Source organism: Phoca vitulina, unplaced genomic scaffold (assembly GCF_004348235.1).
Source record: "Phoca vitulina isolate PV1807 unplaced genomic scaffold, GSC_HSeal_1.0 scaffold2, whole genome shotgun sequence".
NCBI classification, from domain to species: Eukaryota; Metazoa; Chordata; class Mammalia; order Carnivora; family Phocidae; genus Phoca; species Phoca vitulina.
The window spans coordinates 3,253,663-3,278,740 of NW_022589705.1; the positions used below are offsets into that span (position 1 = coordinate 3,253,663).

Consider the following 25,078-nt stretch of genomic DNA (forward strand, 5'->3'; position numbering starts at 1 on the left):
AGGCAGACGTATTAAAAATAAATTCCCTTGTGCAGAAATAGGACAACAGTCAGAGCATGTGCCTGAGGTGGTTTTCCTAGTAGTCTATTTCCATGCTAGTAGCAAAGAAGGGACTCAAGGAGAGACGGAGTCAGGAGAAGTAAATGTCATGTGAAAAAACCTGCAAAGTCAGGCTCTATTTAAAATATTTTATCTGATATTCAGTAGGACTTCCATTAAACTAGCAGGCTATATCTGTCCCTTCATCATAATCTGAATATTTCAGCAGCAATCCATCACTTCTACTCCCATATCGTACACCTGATTATTTCGTCACATGTAGGTTTTTCATTTGCCGATGGAAATCAATCTGTGTGTTTTCCAAAGATTCATATTTTCATCTGAAAAAAAAAATAGCCTAAAATACCTTTAGCAAAATGATGCCAGGTTCAAACCCATTTGTTATTATCATTACTCAAAATAAGAGAGGTTTTTCTTATTTTCCCAGTCATGCTGAAATGTTTTTGGAAAGCCAAATGCTTTTGTATGTACATGTGTAATGTGTGTGTGGGCACATGTGTATATGAGATGGATTTCCACGTAAGCTGTTTCTTTATGCCTCTCGGTGGAAGAGGTAAAATCAGTTCTTGGAAGAAGAAAGAGAAAAGGGAACGTGTTCCAGTAATACCTTTTCGAGACCCCCAAATTGAGGTTTCCTATTTGAATTGGACTCTTGACAGGATAATTGTACGACAAAATAATAATGCCACCTTAGATTTGCAGTAGAGAGCTTTATGTTTTTCAAAAAGATTCCCCATATAGCATCTTACTAGGGAGGCACGTATTGTTCCTGGGGAAAATTCTACTCATACGAACACAAATGATGGTCTAGTTTTCCATCTATCGAAGCTCTTTTCATCATGTTCGGGAGATTTGTACCTTAAGAAATACTTGGGGACATTAAGACTCGGCAGAAGAAAAATCGGAAAAATTGAAACTAGTATAGAAACATCTTTTCTTGCATTTTTAAATTCCCATGTCACATGGGAATCTGAATTATAAGAAGTAGACTGTGAGTCCTGTGAAAATCCCTGCACCTTCTGTTTGCTCTGTGCTTTCCCACAGCAGGGGAAATATACCTAACATGCTACAGAGTATCAGTTTACTTGTTTGCCAACTATTTTAAGTCAGCAATTGTTTGTAATAGGAATAAGTTTTAGATTTCAATTCCCGAATTTTAAGTAACAGTACATGGAATATCCTGGCAGCTCAGGAAAAGTCTTTAAAGCTAGCGACAATATAAAAATATTTCTGCAGTGATTTTGCTCAGCATTTCTTTGAAATGTGAACTATAGTAATACAGTTCTGAGATTCTGAAGATATGGAAATAATCTTAGTTTATTTTTTGAAAATTCAAAAATCCAAAGGAATTGGGGCTTGAATTTTAGATTTATATTTATGCATATATATATGTGTGTGTGTATGTGTATATATATATATATATATATATATATATATATATGTAATAGATGCCTAAGAGAACTCTGAGCAATCAAGAGCCAACAATTACATAGTCTAATTTGATGTCTTCCTTAGATTGGGCTCCCAAAACACCAGCCCCAAATGTCTCAGTTGCAACCATATGAGTAAGTGCTAAGTAAATTGATGAAAACTGATTGGAACAGAGTACTCTCCAGAAAATACTCATGGTAAAGGCAAGATGAAGAGAGTTGTTGGAGGGATGATATAATCTCTGTTCATTTCAACACCACCACCCAACCAGTCAGTTAGAACAATTGACGTTAATGCTTGTCAGCCAGTGAGTTTGGCATAAAATAAAATAAGTATAAAGTATGGAAAATTGACCCATGCTGTGGATTAGAAAATGTGAAAAAGAAAAGAGGACTTTACCCAGTTTCTTCCTTTTCCTGAACCCAGGATGGGATTCTGAGATTCCTACAAGGGCACTGACTGTCTCTTCAGCTTTTAACAGCAACCTGAAATGTATGTAGATGTTTTCTTTCAAATGCTAATTATGTTGTTGACAACTGTGCAATCCAAATCGTGTTTTGTATCTCCTTTGCTGAATTTTCAGAATTATATTTTTAAAAGTGAATGCTTAAAAAATATCCATAGCAGGTAATTACCGAAAAGACTAGGGAGAAGATGTGGACAAAAATAGCTAATACAATTAGGTCCCTTTCCTTTACCCCCAGTGAAATAAATAGATCATTATATGTTTGATTCTGTTTTAATCAACCAAAATTTTTCTTAAAAATAGGTGGCGAAAAAGAAAAATAAGTGGTGAATAATATAGCTCCAATTGCCAAATACAGTAAAAATATCATTTTTTTAGATTCCACTGATTTTGATAATCTGTAGCGCTTTAGTGTGGGCTCTGCTTACCATTACATTTGCTTTGTCCATGAGGAAAGTTTGCTGGCTAATTCATATTATAAAAAATAATACAAGCAAAGATATTTTTTAGAGGAAGAGTTTTGAAGCCTTTAGCACATGAATTTCTGAAAGGCAAATGCCTGCCTCTAATTGCAATTAAGTTGAAAATATTTGAAAACTCTGATCTATTTGGAAACACCTTATTGGTTCCTCCCAAATATACATGAAGAAAACATATTCTATTGCTATAAATATATTTTAGAATTTCAGAATTTCTGAATGACTCTTTCATACCGTTAATCCCAAATTAGATTTTGTTATATCTTAAAATCTGAATGAGAGTGTTTTGTTTAGAAATGACTTTTCCTTCCTTGCGCATATCATTATCACAACAATTTATTGTGCATTTTTAGTTCTATCATTGTCAATCTGTCGTTAATTATTAACTTAACAAACATTTATTGAAACAAGTATTTAGAGAAACGACATAGTAGGCACATACATTTTCATAACGTTCATTATAATTTTAAAATAAACTATTTGGTTTCTATTCTGAATGTTTTAATGTAGTCATTATCTAAATATTATAGCGTAGTTCACATTCTCACTTCTGTTTCACCCCAACTTCCACAATATATATTAACTTAAACATTTATTTAAAGCCAAAGCACTTTATTGTGAATATATTTAAAATATATTGAGAATTCAACTAAAAGGAAACACTTAATCATAAAAAAAAGAGATGCAAAATGGCTATAATACAAAAAAATTAATCATTTAAATAATCAGCCAAACTAAATCTAGTCTTCCTATGCCTCTGCGTCCAGTTCAGAAAATTTGCATAGGTTTTAGGAAAAGATCCAAATATATTCTAACTGTGCTTTTAATTTGTGAATTCAAATAACCAGTCCATAGTTTCTTGAATATTTTTAGCATATCCTTCTTGTAAAAGCAGAACAGTGCTGTCTCTTTCGGGCTCATATACTTAGTACACGTTGCTTTATTTTCCAAAGTACTAGAATTGGAGAGAAGGAAGGTCGGCAGTCAAGAACTATGCAGAGATGGTATTGGTAAACTTTTCTTAAAACAACCCCAAACTAAAAGTACGTAAATGTGGCAAGACATCATGCTGAAACCACAAACAACCCAAGCCTGCTCCGAAGGAGAGACGAAGAGAAATGAGGGTAACTTTCACAGACGTTTTAGAGCTTACTCCAGTTGAAACCCCAAAATACTGGAAACAAGCCAATGTAATGCCATTTTGTGTGTGTGTTTTGTTTTAAAAGAAAGGCCATAGGGACATACCAGGAAATTACAGGCTGGTTAGTTTTGATTCAGTTGTGGTTAAAATCTTCAAAAACTATTTTAAGAAATCAAACAGAGGAAGACCAGAAACTCAGTTTAGAGGGACCCGTGTGGCTTCAGGAAAGGAATAACTTGCCTCACTAACTAGATGGAATTCTTTGAAGCTGAATTATCAAAATGAGGATACTACCAACAAAACCATTGGATCTAAAGAGCTACACAATTCAGCAGTTCAGGGTAAATAATCAATGACTCCCTGGCGAACTGGTCTGTAGAAGAGAAGTGTTTTCCTAATTGGGATGCTTTTAATTAATGAAAACTTTTTTATGGACATCAGGAAAAAATGTAAAGAAACACCCATATTTAAAATAGAGTAGTATTTTTAAATGCAAATAGCTAGTTACAACAGCTAAGGATAATATTAGGTACCGTTATTGACTCTTTGGCATTATACTAAGCTCTTTACACATGTTATATCATTTAATCTTTCAAATGACTTTATGAGGTACAGAGTATTATTCTTGACTTTTCAGATGGGGAAACTGAAGGTGTGAAAAGTTAAGCAACTTCCCCAAGGTTAAATAGCTACTCATAGGTGTAGCTGGGAATCACATCCCAAACTGTCAGACACCAAAGATCACGTTCCTAACCACTGTACAGACGTCTTCAGAATGTGTCTCAATAATTATGCACAATGGCACTCTTGACTCACACTCAGTAGAGTGCCTGCCCAGAGATGTTTCCCTGTAGGAGGCATGGCTTTGCTCAATGATCTATCATCAGTCATCTGGTCCCACTAATTACACTGCCTACAACATCCTGAGGGGAAGTGTGGGGACAAGTCAAGGAAAGGAACAAAGCTCTCCAAAGACAAAACCCGTAGAGCTAAGCAACCACTGGTTCCCAGGGGAATTCTGACTTCATTTCTGGTCCCATTCCCCCTGTCCAAAAATCACCTGGTCTTTGGGGCTATCTCTTAGAACTAGACTTCCTGAGATTATTCCAAACAGCCTCACCCCTCTCTCTGCCCTTCTGCATGTTGAGGTAGGGCTACACTGGCTGATCCACTGTTAAAACCTCTGAGTCACATAGAATCCTGCAGGAGAGAGACAGCAGACAGACATCAGCCCCCCCCCCCCCATCACCAACCACAGTCATGGCCATATTTTGATTCAGTGCATTAGGAATGGCACCTGAAGACGGCAGTATGGCACCCCAGGATGTTCCGCAGGGTTCTGAAGATTGCATCATTGGGTCAAGTGAGCCCACAACATGCCTAGACTTACCTTTTCTACACAACAGCAGCTGTCTGGAAGGGCAAGCTCCTAACTCAAGTGCATTATGTTTTCTGTTTGGCAGGGGAGCAGGGAGGAGAGCAGAGGGGAACGAATAAATAGAAAAGATAGAAAAGGAAAAACAACGTGTTCATAATGCCATGACGCCATTACAGTTAATGTTAACATTCTGATCATGTTTCTTTCTGTGAATTTGTTTCTTTACATAATCATTGTAAATTAAAATATATCATAATTTTACTCATTACCTCAGCATCCACATCTATCATTATTGTTGGTTGTAGGATATTCTATGACTACCATAATTATCTTAACCATTCCTCTATTATTAAACGTTTCAGTTATTTCCATATTTTTTATAATAAGCAATGCTGTTATCAACATCTTTATAGTATAGAATTCTTCATATTTTGGATAATTTCTCTAGCATTGGTTTATAGAAATGGATTAATTGGGCCTCAGAATGTTCCCATAACCTGTGTTTCCAGAGTAGGTTTTAGAGGTGTTTAGACCCAGTTCTTCATTAAAGAAAAAAAAAAAAAAGCCTCCTTCCCTCCGCCCCTCCCCCCATCAAATGAACTTGGAAACCACCATGTATTATGCACAAGTCTTGGAGATTTAACAGCACATTAGCTTATTAAAGATGGAGGAGTTTCATGAAAATAAATCTATTTAATATTGCTTAATCTACTCTCAACCATACTTGACGCATATATTTCTTTCAGCCCATCTTTTTCTTCTTATCATCTGTGACCATAAGAATAGATCGTTTGTGAGGCAGAGTAATCTCTTGAAAGAGATCTGAAGTAACATTCAGAAGACAGACCTAGTTTCTCATAAGCCACATAATAATACTGACTTAGTTACTTAACCGCCATGAACATGTTTTCTTATCTATATCCTTAATAATATTATTGTGGGAATCTTATGACAGAAGATATGTGAAATCATAACGTACTACACAAATATGTAGATGCGCTGTTATCTATAAAAAAATGACAAAGTAGGGCTATTTACTAGCAGTTCCACTGACTTTTACTATTTGCCTCCCTTTTATTGTGATAACATAACAAATATCTGTCAAAGTTTTTGAAGGTATTTGAAGGCATTTGAATGTTGGCATCAAGAGCCATTTAGAAAATAAAATACAATCTAAAATCTTTTGAAGTGTCAAATAACTGGGTTGCCCTGTTAGAGAGAAGGAGAACTTTGTATTTTTCCTTTTAAAAAAAAGTGAGAATAACAAGACTGAGGATTCTAGGTAAGTGTTGCTTGACACTCAACCAAGTATGTGACATGCTAATACTTCTTTTGGTTGTGGCTAAGATAAGAGCCCCACATCTGCTATGTAGCTTAACTGGGTAAGAAATCTCTGTGCCTAGCCACAGCCTTCTCACAGTAGGGGGCATCCAGATGCTTTTTGTAGCAGTGTGTTTGAAAGAAAATGTACTCTGTAAGGAACTTGACTCTGCCTTCATATGCTGGGGAACATGTGTTCCCCAAACATGGTGGAAAGAGGGGCCTTTAGGATACACCCCTCCTAAATTTTTGTCTTGAATTGGCAAGATCCCCCTGAGTTAAGTTGTGTGCAGACGACTGTAGAATGAGAACATGCTACCCAGCCAGAAGAAAAGTTGGTGTGAACAAATTTTAGTTTATGGTTTAGGAAGGGGTCGAATTTGGTGAATGCTCAGCTAATCTGGTTCACTCCCTGCCACCAACCCCCATCTCCAAATCTCAAGATACAAACTCATAGGGGGAGGGGCTTATTCCAGATATGAGAGAATAGAGGGGAGGGAAGAAGACAGGAGGTGATTTTGCTATGATTGGGGCTTGGTAGAAAAGCGATGTGTCACTTTTTGACCAAAATAGGGTCCAGTCATCATTGTCAAGAACCTCAGGGACAAAGGGACTGTCCTGGTTCAGTTCAAGTATGGAGGCTTGAAGGCATGAGGAATAGATGGAATATAGAAGTGGGGGACCACAACTAGAGTTAGACACGGGAGAGCAAAAGGGACTGGGTGGGGCAACATGTTCAGAAATCCACCAAGGACTTCTCTGCCTGGATCTGGGGCCCAGAATAACCTAGGTACTTCCATTTGCTTCTGTTTCTCCACAGTATGATGTCTCTGCACCAGGAAAGTACATACAGAGTCGCTCTACCTAAGGAAATTCTTTACATAGATTACTATGTAATCTTCTTGAAATTCTACCCATTGAAGATAACATCATTGTTAAATGGAAAATGCAGAACACTAAATTGTGTAGCGAGAACAGTAACAATGATGTTAAAATGGTGCGTAAACGTAATTTGAAAGAACGCACTAAATATCTTCTTCACTCATCTTCTCTGGTAGTTTTGTGTCAGCTTTATATGCTTTCAGATTTTTCAATAGTGATTATTATTTTTATAATTTAAAAAAAGCTACTTAAATGAATCAGGATTTATAGGTATTTTTAAGATACTTTCATGAAAGGAAGGAGGTAAATATTGATAATTTCAGTGTCAATGGAAATGTGTTTAAAAAGATGCTTTTCTCCAGGCAACCAAGCTTCACCTTGTTAAGAGTATGCAAAAGCAAAAAGAAATAGAGAAAAAGAAGAGGCCACTCAACAGAAAGAAGAGGTGAGGGAGGTAAAGCTATGGAGAAACGAAAGAGCATCCAGCAAATAGTGTTATTTAGCCCCTGGAAAGACAGTAAACAGAGGGCAGAAGGCCTGGGAAAGAAGGGGACGAAATCAAAGACTGAGACTAACAGAAGCAGAGAAATAAAATGAGTTTAGGCTTTGAGGTCAAACCCGCCTGTGTCTCTACCGTGGTGGGGTATCTGAGGGCAAACTGTGTGTCATCATTTATACAATGTGAACAAAACTACCCATCTCGCAGGTTGCATTTGGAGAACAAATGAAAGATGATGATGTCTAGAAAGCACCTGTCGTACTACAGAGCTGAGTCTCTGTAATTTATTACTATTTTTACATTTTGGTTGTGATCAGCCCTGCTCTCTCTGGGGTCCCAAGAAACCTTACAGAATCAAAGACTCAGGGAGTTCCTTACCTTATAGAACCCCAACCTTGCCAAAGAGGCTCCAAAAGGATGGGAGCTATGTGGCTGCACAGGTGTTCATACCCCACCTAGGAGAGCCAGCAGGGCTAAAGGGCCCTTGAACGACCGGTCGTATCAGGAAAAGGATAAAGAAACTAGTTTTAAACGTCCTCTGTACTCGGCAGTATTTTTCGGAAAGAAAGAATAAGCGAATGGATGTATGACCATATCCATGTTTATTCTTCTGGGTGAACTTGAGAATAATTTAAGCTGAAACAGTTTCTCCTTTTCAGTTCTAAAGATCACCCTGAGATTTTATATAAAATCACAGCTGTGGAAGTTTCTGGAAGCTTTTGATGGCAGAGTTAGGACTTCTCTGTGGCAAGGCTAGCTGTCCACCAAGGACCTACATGGGAGTGTTCCACTTCAGTGGATTTCCCATGATCCAAGTGTGGCTGTTTGAGCGCCTGCATGAGTCTTGCCAATGCCTCCAAGCTAATTGGACTTAGGGGCACTGATTTGTGCTCTGGTTTCATTTTAAATTAACAATCTCAAAATTTCCAACAAGCTCTCAACACTGGCAGAGAGTTCTACCATATTTCTTCACTAAGCTTGCCCTCCCACTTTCTGACATGACTCACGTTACCGTCTCTGTTCAAAACCTCTTACCTCATACTTGCCTGTACTCAGCCAATAACTGTGCCTCAATCCTTCACTTGACAAAATTGAAACATTCCCTTAACACCATCAAGACCTCTCTCTTTCTTGAACACAGCCACCCTCCCTTCTTGCTCCTCTTATTAAACTGAGAAATGGTCTTTCCTCCTAGCAAAGGAAATGGACACATTCCCTTGATCTGGTCCCATCTTACCTCCTCAAGGATCTTATCTCTCCCCTCCCCACCCCCCCACCCCCCGCCATCTTTAGTGTCTCCCTCTCTGCTGGGCCATTCCATCAGATGGTGAACACATCTCCTGACTGGACCTCATACGCCCCTGCCATGCACTCATCCACTGACATCTTGAGAACTCTCACCTAGGGCATCTCCTCTCTTCCAGTCAATCAATCACTATCTCTATGTGACACACATCCGAATTTATAACTCCAGCCAATCTCTCTTCTCAGAAGACAACATGTGTACTTGACTGCCTCCTGACATTTGGTGGCATTTCAAAGTTAACATGGTCCTCTGAAGAGTCCGTCGGCTCACCTTAAGTAAAAGCCATCTCTCACTCCAACTTTTCTATCTCTGTAATCTGAGTCACTATTAGGTCTTTTCTGGACCATTACTAGAGAGCTTCCTTCCTAGTCTTCTTGTTTCTTATCTTGCAAAATCACAGTTACTTCTCCACTTAAAACTCTTTATGGTCTTCCCATTGCATTTTTAATAACATATAAACTTGTTAGCCCCACCTCCAAAGACCTGGCCCATGCCCTGCCTCCCCAACCTCAGCTTGGGCCACTCTCTCCCTTGCCCACTATTCTCCTGCTATCCTCACCTCTTTGTCAGTCCCTTGAACATACCTATCTCCTTTATGACTTAGGGCCTTCATGCACACACTTTGTCTTTTCCTCGCTTCTCCCACGGATGACTCCTCATCTTTCAGGTCTTCATTCAAATGTCACCTCCTCAGAGAGGCCCTCCATCACCAACCAACCTATTAGAGAGGTTTCCTCAATTGTGTGCCTATCATTGGGTTTTACCCTTCATAAAAGTCATGAAACTTCGTAGTTATATTTTTGCCAGTTTGCATATGTGCTTTTTTGCCTCTTTCCTCCCCAGTAGGCTAGGAGCTCAAGGGGACAAGCCCAGCGGTAGCTTATGCACCAGTTTATATCTGGTGCAGAAAGAAATGCTGGGGCTTTTCAGACCTCTGTGCCTTACCTTGTGCACTCCTTTCTGCCTCCACCCAAAGCTAGTAGTGACATCGGCAGCCTCCTCTGATGCTTTCTGCTGCTGCTGAGGAGACAGTTTCCCCACCACTAGAGCCACAGGCGCTAGGCCCGCGTGGAGAATCCATTTGTACCTCTGACCCTTCTAGGTGCCAAAGCTAAACTGTTCTTTGGAGCCCTCAACATCCAGAAGATACATGGACTAAAGAAATGCTTCTCTCCCCTTCTGTGGTACATTCTGTTAGCTGGGTGCCAAAGCCACATATCTTCTACTCTCCTTGTCTCTAATGTATTACAGTGGAATTTTTCAAATTTGATTTCTTGATCTCAGGAAAATAGAGAACCCAGATGTTGCTACAATAATTTCTTTTTTATTTTGATGTTCCAATTGTGTGGAGTATGGAAAAAGCAAATAATATAAGCATATTCTGGATCTTCTGTATGACCGCCTTATGATCCAATACTGACACATAATTTTAATGAACACAACCTACTTGTATTTATAAACAAATGCATTGAAAGTGTATTACATTATGAAATAATGCGCAAAGGTTTCAGCAATTGTGTGAAAAGAAAAAAATGGTGGGAAAATTGGGTCTTTACATGGTATATGGCAGTCTAAATATGCTCCAGAACAATGTGTAAAGAGTTTGCTGTTTTGCGTTGATCCCATCTTTGAATGTATCAAATAGCAACCATTGATTATGTCTATACATTTTTAATTAGCATTATAATAAAAATAATTTGTTGGTGTTAGGTTCCCCAAAGAATCTTTTAAACTTTAAAACTTGTTAATACACTACTTAAACTTTGAAAAACTTTATCAAGGAGATTTTAAAGAAAACTATTCTTTCTGGGGTTTTTTAACTTTTTTTTTATTAGTTCCAGAAGTAGAATTTAGAGATTCATCAGCGGCATATAACACCCAGTGCTAATTACATCAAGTGCCCTCTTTAATGCCCATCACCCAATTGCCCCCTCCCCCCCAGCCACCTTCCTTCTAGCAACCCTCAATTTGTTTCCTAGAGTTAGCATCTCTTATGGTTTGCCTCTCTCTCAATTTTCATCTTACTTTATTTTTCCTTCCCTTCCCCTATGTTCATCTGATTTGTTTCTTAAATTCCATATATGAGTGAAATCATATGGTATTTGTCTTTTCTGACTGACTTATTTCGCTTAGCATAATACCCTCTAGTTCCATCCACATCATTGCAAATGGCAAGATTGCATTCTTTTTGATGGCTGAGTAATATTCCATTTTATATATATATATATATATATATATATATATATATATATACACACACACACATATATATATATAGGTCTCTCTCTCTCTCTCTCTCTCTATATATATATATATATTCCATAGATATATACTCCATAGATATATAAAAGTGTGTGTGTACATATATATATATATATATATATATATATATATATATATCACGTCTTCTTTATCCATTCATCTGTTGGTGGACATCTGGGCTTTTTCTGTCTTTCCATAGTTTGGTTATTGTGGAGATTGCTGCTATAAACATTGGGTGCATGTGCCCCTTCGAATCACTATGTTTATATCCTTTGGATAAATACCTCGTTGTGTAATTGCTGGGTTGTAGGGTAGCTCTATTTTTAACTTTTTGAAGAACCTCCATACTGTTTTCCAGAGGGGCTGCACCATGTGTTTTTTTAAAAACTTTTGTTTTTAATGAAGAAGCCAACCTCTCTCTAAGACTCAGACCAAGACTCCCCAGGGTTAGGCTGCAAGATAAACCTAAGTTCCTGCCATCACAAGGTACTCAGAATCCCCCACTAGCCCTACCCCCAAAAACTGAGGTAGTTTATAGGCCCATGCTTGACTCTCTTAGAGGATGAATTCTCTTCTAGAAAGCCACTTGTGTAAAAGGTCTCCTAGTACTCACCCCTCAGTCCTCATGCATAGATGTGCCTTATCACAACGTGGGCCCAACCTGGGATCTCCACTATCCTGGCATGAAGAAGGACTACCTGAAAAATAAATGAGTAAACAAGCAATTGAACAAAATAAAGAATTAATTTGCCCAACAGTAGAAAAACTGTTGTTTGCTCACCGTATGATTTGGAGAAAAGTATTCTCTCTTTCCAGGTAATAGAAGATAGATTCAAGGTAGAAAAGGATAAAGGGAAAGCAAAATCTCCCAAGGAGAAGAAGACCTCAAGTGCCAAGGTTGCCAAAGGAAAGGGAAAGGATCAGCCTGAGGCAAACACAACAGTGAAAAAAACCACGCTGTTAAAACGGAGGGGAGAAGACGATGACACTAAACATTACATCGGTCAGTGAGATGCTCCTCCTGTGGGTTACCTTTCACTTCCTGCCTTCCAATCTACAAAGTAACTTGAGAAATCATTCCAATAATGACGCTTAAACTTTCCCAGGCTTTTCGCTCTTTATAAAACCAGAAATCACATACCACCCATGATACCCTAATAGGAAAATATTGCTTTTTGCAATTCATTTATGTTTTCAGCAAATATTTATTTGGCTTGTGTCTTGCTGTGGGCCCGTTTTCATAACGCAAATGAAGGATGAACTAACGAGCTGATTGTGCCACCAAGTAGCTTACTACCTTGTTCGGAACATTTTAAAAAGTCAGACATAATTATGAGGCAAACTAGAAAGTGATGATTGTAATGCATGAAATACGATGGTGATAAAATCAGACCAGTTAATTTGGGACTCACACAGAGCACACAGCTTCCTGACCTGACCTCAAATTCTCCCACTATTAGCTTCTCTTAGAGCAACTAGAATTTCCTTTCATTTTTGATTATTGATGTAAAACTGGTTTAACTTGTGCAGCCTGTGAGTAATTCATTGCCATCTGCCCTTGGACACAAATGGAGCTTCCTCTTATTATTTGCATCCCATTTAAATGAGATGGCAGGCCTTTCACACCCCTTGTCACTTGGACTCCCCGGACATAGCTGCACTCTAAATCCCTGAGACTCAGAAGCCATGATATTTTGGTTTCCATAGGCAATATCAACACAGATTTGTTTAGGGATAGAAGAAAAATTATTACTTAAAAATTAAAAGTTTGTGCATATTGCATTATTTGTAAATTTATCTTAATGGGCTATTGTGGGGTTTAATGTTTTCATGTACTATCTAGCATGACTATGAAAGTATAACAATTATTTTTATCTCTCTGAATCACAGTCTAGGAGAAACTCAGTGTTTTAACATTAATAAAACAGTGTAGCCAGGGCTAAGTAGAGGGAAAAAATGTTAGGAAAGTGCACAATATATATTTTAAAAATTTAATGCAAGAAATATATCATTGCTCTGTAACCCACACTCAGCATTCACACCTATTGACGTAAATACACAGAATACTTTGGTAGGGGGCACGTCCATATTCGATATTTCCCTCTCCTGTAAACACCTCTACTTATAAAATACCACAAAAAGCTGCAGCTACTCGTAATTCAGGAGTAAAGCCAGATGTTGCTCAAAAGAGATTGAACAAAAAAAAAAAAAAAAAATCACAGCCTAAGCCTTTTTCTGTTTACAAAAACCCAAGCACACATTTTCCACGAGCGCAAGCCCCATGTATGTTTGTCCTTCTATTATGACTCTATCTCATTTACAAAAGTGATTTAATATTTTGTAAAATGGCCACAGCCTTCTTACTGGAAGGGTAATAATGAAAACCAGTCAAAGGCCTGCATTCCAGCCAACTGGACTGTTTTTGGCGAGCCAGAGGTATTATAAACGCATGCATAATGTATGTAGCCGTCGAACTGGCTGGGTGCAACCTGTTCTCTTTTAAAATGACGGCCGTTCTTCCTTATTTTGAACAGACGATGAGCCAGATGATGGTGCCCAGCATTACATTTTAGTTGTGGGCTTCAACAATCCTCAGCTATTAGCGGTTATGACTGAGCTTGGCATTCCCATAAGCAGCGTGATTAAAATATCTTCAGAGAATTATGAACCTCTGCAGACACACCTGGCAGCAGTTAGGCTGCAGCAGGAAGTTCTTCTTCAGCCAGAAGGTATGCAGTCTGCTACACAACTGACCGAATCTCTCAATATTATCCACGATCTGTAAAGTACAAATAGAATTTTCTGTCCAAAAAAGAGTCATACAATACATTCATTATTAAATCATTTTAAGACTTTGATTTGCTCTTTATTCTGCTTGCACTAGCCAGGTGCTGTAAATTTTGCAAATTAAAATCATACTCTGTTTATATCCCTGTGCAGTCCCAGAAAACATGGACTATGGGTCAGAAGACTTGGTTATCTAACTACATTTCTCAGGAACATTTAACCGATAACTTTTACTGAATGTGTGGGCTGGATAGATCAACTGTAGATGTGTTCTTCCAGAAGCCACAGTCACCACGTGGCCCAAGGGAGGTCATAGCCTTGGATTCTTGCTCTGCTTTGCTTCTGGCTTATTGTGATAAATCAGAGAGGGCACTCTGTCTTCCCAGCTTTAGACTAGGAAGCTGTGGGGTGAGGTCCCATCCACATGAGCATTCAGCCATTTGGGGCCACAGGGTCTTCATCTAAGGGAGTTGTGCTAGAATACCACTGTGGGAAGGCAACTGAAAGTTACTACATACTTTAGGTGATAGAAATGGATTCGGTGTAAGCCTGTGTGACCTAGAAGTCCAAGATTTTCTGCCATACGCTGTTGCTTTTATTGTTATTTATTAATAATATCATTTGCACAGTGTTTTGTAATCTACACAACCACATCCCAATTTCTATAACACTGCATTTTAAAAATCTGCTGTTCCAGGGTGCTCCTGGGTGGCTCAGTCAGTTAAGCATCTGCCTTCGGCTCAGGTCATGATCCCAGGGTCCTGGGATAGAGCCCCACATCGGGCTCCCTGCTCAGTGGGGAGTCTGCTTCTCCCTCTGCCCCTCCCCCTGCTCATGCTCTCTCTCTTACCCTCACTCTCAAATAAATAAATAAAATCTTAAAAAAAAAATTTGCTCTTCCAAGTTAGAAATTACTACCACTGATGATAGTAAAAGCTACCATTTATTGGGCAGTTGCCTTGGGACTAGACTTAGTTCTAAGGGCTTTGACTGCATTGATTTATGTTCTTTCCACTACCATCCTTGAAAGTGTGTTTTATTACAGACAGTCCCCAACTCACGATGACTTAATTTTTCAACTTTATGATGGTGTGAAAGAGATACGCGTTCAGTAGAAACCATACTTTGAAGTTTGAATTTTGATATCTCCCTAGACTAACAACATGCTGTATGATCCTCTCTTGTGATTCTGGATGGTGGCAGCTCCCAGTCACACACGTGATCACGAGGGAAAACTACCAATACACTGACAACATTCTGTACCCACACAGCCATTCTCTTTCTCACTTTTAGTACAGTGTTCAACAAATTACATGAGATATGCAACCCTGTATTATAGAATAGGCTTTGTGTTAGATGATTTTGTCCAACTGTAGGCTAAGGTAAATGTTCTGAGCATGCTTAAGGTAGGCTAGGCTAAGCTATGATGCTCAGTAGGTTAGGTGTATTATATCACTTTCAAATGTTCAATTTACAATGCATTTATTGGGATATAACTCCATCCCCACTGTAAGTTGAGGAAGATCTGTTTTTCCATTTTACCAAAAGGACACTCGGCCTAGAGGCAGCTATTAAGTAAAGGAGTTGAGATTCAGACCCAGCTGCTCCTGACTATCTCAAAAGATAGTTGTAACATTAAATAACTTATTGAAGCCAGTGAGAAAATGTTCCATAAGTGCATAGCCTCTCTGTAAAAAATATTTAATATATAGAAATAAAATCACGGAAAAATAGACTTTATGATAGAATCCTGAGGTCTTAGTAGTAGAACCTATTTAGTTATAGGTCTAATAAACATTAATATTTTAGGCAAAATTTCATGTGTAACTTTATGGGAATCTGTCATGATTTTAGTCAGAGCACAGATGTCCAGAGAAGCCTGTAGCTATTTGAATGTGACCAAGGGTTAACTGAGGCATCAGTCATTGATCCGGTCTATTTTTAGCCACGTGGGATGGAGAATTGGATCAACAGCAGTTCTAACCAATTATGAAACAAACACACTGAGATGGTCAAAAAGTGATTTGGCAGCAAAACTGCTCCCACATAGATGCAACCTAAGGATGATGGAAATATCGAACATATTTAGCTCCGCAAATGTGTGACCTTATCATAATGTTTCTGGGCTTCAAGTGTAAAATGAAGGGGTGGGATAGGCTCATGTTTAATATCAATGCGGAAGTAAAATCCTCTGGTTTCATAGTTGTATAGCCCAAGTTTGAAACCTTCTCAAAATTATATTTCTTTATTTGCCTCTCCTGCTACTGCACAGACATCTTGCAATGCATATAACTCACCATGTCCACTTAAAGTGGGAAGAAATTCAACATTCTCATTTTGTTGTATTAACATGTTGCTATAATTAGACATACAGGTGGAGAAAGCGAAGAAAGAGAATGCCATAAGAGAACTTGAAATTTTCTGGAAGTACCTGGAACCAATTCTGAATAATGAGAAACCTGAAACAAATCTCTTTGATGTTGCTCGACTTGAATACATGGTCAAGGCAAATAACTTCCCTTCTGACTGGGCAGACGGCGAAATGATGGTTAGTACATGGATTTGTGAGTGGTTTGGACATGTGGTAGTGTGGTTTCATTTATCATATTCATTCATTCCACAGACATTTATTGAGCCCTGACTATATACATAGCTTTGTGCTCGACTCCTTTTCTTCAAGACAGTGACAACACTGAAAGCCCAGGGATGGTTACAGCCTGGTTCTTTAGCTTTTAGTGTATAAATTAATGGCAAAGAATAAGATGGAGATGGAAATGAAGGATGGTAATTCTTTTATTTGGTGGCAGGTGGCTTTGAGTCATACATCAACCATGTTCTTGGCAGTAGTCTTAATATATAACATATAATAGTAAATTTTACAGTTTTTCAAATTACATTGTTTTTCTTTTTTTTAATATATCAGCTCAAAATATTGTTTTTCTGGGTCCTTAATTTTATTGCTAAAATTGTATTTTTAATATATTTGGCGGGCAAGGTCTATCTAATAGGATGACTTGGCCCCACCCCAACAATTAACAGGTGTTTTCTGAGAGCATTTACTGGTCCCTGCTACTGAGGATCTTACAGAAAGGCATGACCAAAACCATGAAACAGAGAAGCGGTGTTCAAGGTGCCATACCCCTATGTGCTCAGTTATGTGAAACACACACTAAATTTTCTACTAATTCAGAAAAAGAAGAAATGGGATGCATCACAACGTAATAGCAAATGTTTGATACACTAGGGTGTTTTTAAAAAGAAGGCTGAGTGACTACTTCTCACGGATGTTGTGGAAGATATCCAGGCATCGCTGTTACACAAAACTTCTCAGGTCTCTTTCTGGTTGACTCCCTGTTCCAACAAACAGAGGCCCCGGGGTTGGAGCGTGAACATTTCTCACGACCAGAGTCTCTGATTGCATAACCTTGAGGTGGATGTGCACATGGTGAAGTAAGGAAAACTCTGAGGAGAGGGAGACCCAGATTTGAACCTTGAAGGATGGACAGGATTTGAATAAGTAACAATATACAGATCAGTTTGAGTTATTAAGACTGTCAACATAAAGCATTAGATGTCACTATGTAGAAACAGAACACTGAATCCTGATACCTTGCCAAAAGTAAGAATAAATATTAGCCTTGTCCTATACATGGAAAAGAACCTAAGCATAAAGAAGCTGTGGCTGAAGGCAGAGCTTGGTTTAAGCAAAACTGGTTACTCCAAGCTGTCTTGGCTTGGCCTCTGTCCACCCCTTCATCTAGATACCTTCATCTTTCCTGTTTTGTCTTTCACTCTTCTGCCTCCTAAACCTGAGTTCAGAAAAGAAGGTACTACCTTCTGTCCTTTACTGTTTCATGTCATACCATCTCAAGAACTTGCATACATTTTTGGTTCAAGAGGGCATAGGAGATCACAGCCCTATCATTCCTGAACCATAATTCAGAGGAAACAATAAAAAGAGTCTTTGAAGGCAGCCTCAGGCCAAGTATCTTTTGCTCTTGCTCTAGTTAGGGCTCTCTTCTTTGTATTTTATTTACCCCCCAGGTATGGACTGACAAGAGCTGAGTACATCCCATTGCACCTTCAGTACACAGATGTCATAACACCAGGGCACACAATCACAGCTTTGAAAGACCCAGCACCATTCCCAGCACCCTGCTCCTCCTCCAGTGTCCACAATTTTGTGTTCATTAGAAGATTTTAATCACTCCATTTTTAAAGAAAGTGAATTGACTATTTTTTTTAAATATAGAGTAGAAGAATTTAAATGGCAATTAAAGTTCAGAAAATTTTATGTTGAAAAAATATTATCATCTCAGTGGAAATACTAGTTATGGTACAATATTCCTGACCTCCGAACTAGAAAGTTACCATCGAGGGCATCTAGTTGGGCCATGAAAGTAATCATCAGGAATGAAAACATTCAGTCATTTGGGGAGCCATTTACGGCTGTGCTGCCCAGCTGGACACACTGATCTCCTATCAATCAATTTGCAAGTTTTTATTGAATATCTTCTTCATGTCAGACCAACTGGTCTGCGTCCAATTGCAGTATTTTTTTTTTAGAGCCCAAGCATGCCTATATAAGGTATGATTTGTGGGTGAACAACCCAGCATTGAAGATGATGGGGAAAGAGAGCCTTGAAAACAGTTCAGTCATGGAGCTGGATTTGAAAAGAAAGGCCATTGGGTTTAATATTGAAGAACAAAGTTCATATTAAAATTTAGATCACCTGAGAAACATAAAAGTAATAAATCTACTTCTCATAGAAATAAACTAACTACATGGTGTGGATACATGATATCACACACTCAGCTATATATGTAAGTTGGTAATAGCCTCATATCCAAAGCAGAAGCCAGCCAAGGAGTCCTCTTCCTCTCTGGAAGACAGAGAGCATTAGTACCTTTGTACTTTGTCTGCAAACAAGCAGGCTATATTTTTGCTGAACAAAAGGTAACGAAAGGTTTACATCAAATAAATGCCCATCAAGAAGTGCTAACTGCTCATGTAAGACATCTGCAACATCTCAAGTTAAGACCTTGGTTGCTGAAATAATTTTCTGGCTTTTAGCAAGTGATCTGCTGTTTGATTTGAAAAATGAATAAACTAGTTAAGCTAAGGGATCAGAAGGGGCAGAAGTCCTACCATATTTCTTATAGATACAAACAAAAACGTGTTTCTGTGCCAGAATTTGGGTGGACGACTAGCAGGTTGAAACTTAACTGAAGAATGCTCAGTCCTAGTGTAGGCACGTGAAGCCCAGACTGGCAGCTGCACCTTGAAGGTGGGCAGAGCTCGCACTTCCCTGGACTCCTGCCAGACTGTGATTCACTGGCCCCCCAAGAAGCTATCTCATCCTACCTTACCTCTGTAACTCAGATCTAGGATAAGCCTACTTAACGCTTCTTTGCTTTCAGGCAGGCAGACCTAGTGATAACAGTACTTTTCCAGTTCTGGAAATAAAAGCAAAAGTAATAGGGGTATCTGATCCACAATTTGCTTGCTAGATAATAAAACTTGTGGGTATTAGATACAAAAGCAGTAGACTATCTATATCTTAGGGGTTTTTTCCTCTGACGGTAGCACAGAAGAGATATTGAAATTACCTATCTAATATGTTGTTTTAGAAATTGAGACATCAGAATATAGGCCACGTTGCTGAAATTAATGGACAGGTTGTTTTTCACTTAGTTGAAGCATTCATTAGACTCTTACAGTATTATGCAGCCATACGACCCTCCAAAGGGAACAGTCTGCATTGTGGTGAACAAGATGGTCAAGAAGGGTTCAACAAATGAAGACTCACTCACCATGGCTGGGATTCAGTGATTTGGGGAAGTGCTTGGTTTAGCTGTTAAGAGGGAAATGAACCATATAGCTGATTCCAACAACAAAACACTAATAACTAACTGTCATTAATTTTCTCACCTGTAGCTGGAATTGGGTACCGATATTTTTGAAAATATTGCCTGTTTGATGTATGACACCCTGGATTGGAAGAGGCAGCACCAACACTATTTGGAAAGCATGCACCTTATCAATATCCCACAAGTGGTTAATGAGAAACCTATCTTGGAAGCCCTGTCAATTACTGAGGTAGCACATTCTGGGATGTCTTTAGTGGGCTGAATGATCAACTGAACAAATTGATTTTCACATTTGTAAAACACACGAAGGAAAAATTACATAAATACTTGTAGGAAGGAAATTCTGCCTGCTGGGATTTAAGTCATGAGGGTGGGAACAAGGAGAGGCTCCCGGGCACAACACTAAAACTCCCTAACTACCTGCCACATGGAGAGTTGATGCTAGAAGCCACGTTCAGCACCTGGAACAAGAAGAGGGCTATTGATAAATTAATCATGGTATATATTTAGCACCTACCATGTGCTAGCCTTGCACAAGGTGCTGGCAATAATGAACAAGACTCCTCCCCTGTCCCCCTTGTTGAGGTTAACTTTTAAAGAGGATGGCAGTCATGTCAACGGTGGTTTCAACATAGCATGGTGAGAACAGTCAGCTCAGGCTGCAGTAGAAACACTGAAAATTTGGTACCTAACCTGACCTGGAGAGGAGCAGCAGGGGAGAGGGAGGAGTCAGGAGAGCCTCACCCAGCCGGGTAAGTGATGTGGTGAAGGCTATGTGTGATTTGCCTACAGGAAAACCTAGTGGAAGAAGGGACAGAAAGGCATTCTCAAGAAAGGGGCAAAGGTGCATGTACACAGACATGGGGTCAAAGGAAAGAAGTATTAGGGCACAAGCCAGGACTACAGGATAAGTCTGTGCTCCCAGGTAGTAGTGCAAAATGGAGAACAACAACACAAACTCCCACCGGAAAATGGAAGCAGATGTTCTTTGGTGCTGAGTTAAAGAGTTTGGGTTGTACCTGGAAGGTGATGGGGAACCATTGAAGGACTCGAAGAGGGAGAATGGTGTGATTCTGAGTCACCCAGGGACCAGTGCCCCATCTTCCCATCCCTCTCCTGGCAATTGCTCAATAGGCTCTGTTAGGGAAAACTGAAAAGTGTCCATACCTGTTAACTTCTTCCCTTCCTCAGACAAAACCCTTTCGTTTGCTCCTAATATTAGCCAATGATTCTGTGGTGTGAACATCATACAATCTCAGAATCCTGTCAGACCCCATCATACCCGCATTTGACGAAAGCATCTCTCAGCTGGATATCTCAGTCGTCTCTTTTGAATTCTTCTACTTTTAGGCGCCACAACCTGTTGCTCCAACCCCTGGCAAGAAGAAAGCACAGAATGAGGAACCACAAGCGCCCCCATCAGGCATGTATGAAACCCGAAGACCAACACAGTGAGCTAGTGCATTAAGGACTACTGGCTGTCCTCCATCTTGCTTTCAGACATCCCTCCACCTACATGTCCCGCTTTCATTAGTGCACGGTGACAGTTTGAATTTATGGATAAAATTTTGATGGAAGAAATGGAGAACACATCTTATTTGAGCAGTGATATATTGTATATTTTACAGTGGCTTTTGTCTGCACAACTGAAGTAGACCTGAGATATTACAATGACTTGCTGAATCCGATTCCAGAAGAATTCATCTCTGTGCCCCTGATACTACACTGTATGCTGGAACAGGTAGGTGGGTACATGCCGAAGATTCTTTCCCAGCTGGGTAACCTTGAGTCCGTCACTTCATCTCTCTTTGCTTTTGGTTTGGACTATTTTAAACTACACACATAATCCCTGAGTGTATTCTCCTTTACAAAGATTATGGAACACTTTAGATAAAACTAAATTTACTTTGATCATCTGCTTTAATCCCCTTTCTTCTGCTATGCTCTGGAACAATTGATCTCACATCCCCTGAAGTTTCGTGAGATGTATCCTTCAAACTGTGTCTGGTGTCATTTTAACGGACAAGAAAGAGGACGTAGCCAGGTGGATGGGTGGTTAATGGTCTTTATCTTTAAAATTTCTTTTATACTTGTAAATTTAATCAGATTTTTCTCTTCCTGAGGCCAATTTTAGTCATTAGTATTTTTTAATAAATATGCCAATTTTATTTGTGTTTTCAATATCGTATAACGTTCTTTATTCACTTACATGCATTTTAAAATTTGTTTGGCATCTGGTTATTCTCCTTTTCTACGACTGATGTTATTTATTTGTCCCCTCTCTCTCCTTGATCATGGTTGTCAATGGTATATCTATTGTATTGGTCTTTTCAAAGAACTAGCATTTTACTTCCTTGATCAACTCCTTTCTACTTTCTGTTTAATTAATTTCTTCATTTCTCTTTATTATTTCCTTCTTTCTGATTTCTTTGAGTTTATTTTGCATTTCATTTTAATCAAAAGCTTACTTCTTTTATTTTCAGGCTTTTTGCTTTACTTAAGGCTACACATTTCCCTTTGAGTATTTCTTGGGCTGCCATCTTGATGCTTTCAATCTCTTCAGTTCTAAATCTTTTATTTTCATTTCCATTGTTTATTGTCAATTCCTAGTTTTATTGCATTATGGTCAGTAAACATGGTCTGCATGTTAAAAAATGTTTTTAAATTTCCTGAGCTTCCTGTGTGACCTGAGGTACGTGGTCAATTCTCATGAGTTTTCTATATGTGTTTGAAAAGAGTTATTATAAATAAACTCATTTAATTCTTAGAACAACCCTATGAAGCAGAAACTATTTTTGTTCCCCATTGTACAAATAAGGAAACTGAGGCATAAAAAGGTTAAGTAACTTGCCCAAGTGTAAGTCTCAGAAACTGCCTTAGAGCCTAGTCAATCTGAATGGAAAAGTGTTTTGATGGCATTGCTTTGTTGTCTTCTTTCTTCTAATGTTGCTGAGAAATCTCATGTCAATCTGATACTTTTTTCTTTGTAAATAATCTGTTTTTTTTCTTTCTGGCAGCTATTAGAGTTTTCTCTTTATAATTCATAACACAAGGCTATGTTCAGGTAGGGTTTTGTTTTATCATTGTCATTAACAATCTAAAGGACTATAATCTGGTTTCTGATTACATTCTAAATAAAATCCAAATTCCTTACATTGGAAGACCCTAAAACTATGGGTCTGGACTGATCTGTCATCTCATCTCCTGCCCCCCTCACCACACACACACACACACACACACACACACACACACTCTTACTACTCATCATCTACATAGGCCTTCTGGGTTTTCCTCAACTACACTACTTAATTCCACCTTAGGTTTTTACTCCCACTTCTTTTCCTAGAAAGTTCTGCACCCACATGTCTGCCTGGAGGATACTTCTTCTCATTCAGTGCCCAGTGGAGATTGTATTCCTTAGCCTTTCTCCCACCTGACCCAAAGGAAGCCCCTGACAACACAAAGTGATTTTTACCACATCACCTGGTTTTATTTTCTTATCAACAACCACTCTTCTTAAAATAACTTATTTGCTTTGTGTCTTACCTTCCCCCTTTCACTAGAATACAAGCTCCATGCAAGCAGGGAATTAATCTAATCTTGTTCACCGCTGTATGCCCAGTGAACCATAACCACACCTAACCCACAGCAGACACTGAATCTGTATTTGCTGAATTAAATATACCTTCGAATATTTTTTTTTATTGATTTATCCTTTTATTGGATCGTGGAACTTCTGGGTTTTCCTCCTTGTCTTTTACATTTTCCATCAATTTTATCTTTTTGGGAATTCCAGCTTAACTTCCAATTAATTCATTCTTCAGTGGAGTCCAGTCTGCTCTTGAAGTTTTTTCTCAACAATAAATGTCTTTAATTTATAAATTCTCCAACTTCTTTTTACAACTGCCTGTCATTGTCCTTATTGCATGGATGTAACACATTCCTTTATGTCTCTGAATATTCAAATGTTTAAAGTCCTGTTCAGACTCTATCATCTTTTTTACCTCCAGTATACATTTTTATGTCTGCTTTAGTTTTCTAACCAATTAGAAAAGCACACTCACAGTTGCCTTTCATTACCCCATAAGGTTTCTGGGAGACCAGTAGTTTTATTATATTAATAAATTTATAAAAGCTGAAAAGCCCTATAGAGCTTGCAGTATCATCATTTTATTTATCTTAGTCTTTATTATTTTATTCAACTCAATTAAAAGCAACAAACATTTATTAAGCACCTGGTATATTACAGGCAGCAGCTGATGACCTCAGTGCCTGACCCAGAGAAGGCAACGAATAATAGATAGTGTTGATTGAAAAAAAGCTTAATAATAGCATGAAAAAAATTGAAATATAAGAGGAATGGGATAGGATTTTCCAAGACAAGATATTAGAGTTTAACATTTCAGAGGTAGAACAGTTTTGAGTGGTCTTTTGTGATTGGAGTGGGTCCAAGAGATGATCGGAGATAGAGAGTGGAGATATGAGTGGCTCTTTGGAAAGTAAGGAGTTGACAAAAGGTGAAGGATGGGAGGCTATTTTGTTATCCATCTATAGCAGTGGTTTTCAACAGCAGCTGATTTTTACTCCCAGGGGACATTTGGCAATGTCTGAAGATATTTTTGGTTGTCACAATTGGAGGGGTGATACTGGCATCAAACGGATCGAGGCCAAGGGTCCTGCTAAACATTCTCCATCGCACAGAACCAAACCCACAACAAATAACTGTCTAATTCGGTTCTAAGGTTGAGAAACCCTGTAAAACTATGTGAAATCACAGAGGATGATTGCAGGATATAAGGTGAAGAGAAAAGCTATAAATAAGGTGCCTACCTTGATTACATTTCAACTTCTTTTGTTTGCCAGGTAAAATTGAACAAGCCACATAATCTTTCTAGACCTCAGTTTCCCCCTATAAAGGAGACTATTACCCTTTACTGATCTCACCATCTATCACTCTTTTGAAGAAAGAATGAGGACTTGACCTGAACCCCAGTTCCTCCCACTCAGTAGCCTTCGGCTTGCACCAGTCACTAACTTCAGTCACCCTAGCTCTTCCTCTGTAAAATTAAGATAATATCTACTCCACAATGTCTCTGTGACGCTTAAATGAGATAATGTAAGAGAAGATGCCCCATACAGTGCTTGGCATATGGTAGGCACTCAATAAATACTTACTGAACCCGAAGGTGGGGGCGG

At 38.7% G+C, this 25,078-nt stretch overlaps 1 protein-coding gene across 1 annotated transcript in view; it reads left to right on the forward strand.

Moving 5' to 3' along the window:
* The window catches only part of SPAG17 (sperm associated antigen 17), a 226,243-nt gene that overhangs the window by 71,467 nt on the left and 129,698 nt on the right, over nucleotides 1-25,078 (forward strand). The window contains exons 5-10 of the mRNA XM_032419281.1: nucleotides 12,020-12,227; nucleotides 13,759-13,953; nucleotides 16,378-16,559; nucleotides 19,950-20,111; nucleotides 21,233-21,305; nucleotides 21,511-21,623. Of these exons, the coding sequence (XP_032275172.1) occupies nucleotides 12,020-12,227; nucleotides 13,759-13,953; nucleotides 16,378-16,559; nucleotides 19,950-20,111; nucleotides 21,233-21,305; nucleotides 21,511-21,623 (933 nt within the window). The remainder of the gene's footprint in view (nucleotides 1-12,019; nucleotides 12,228-13,758; nucleotides 13,954-16,377; nucleotides 16,560-19,949; nucleotides 20,112-21,232; nucleotides 21,306-21,510; nucleotides 21,624-25,078) is intronic.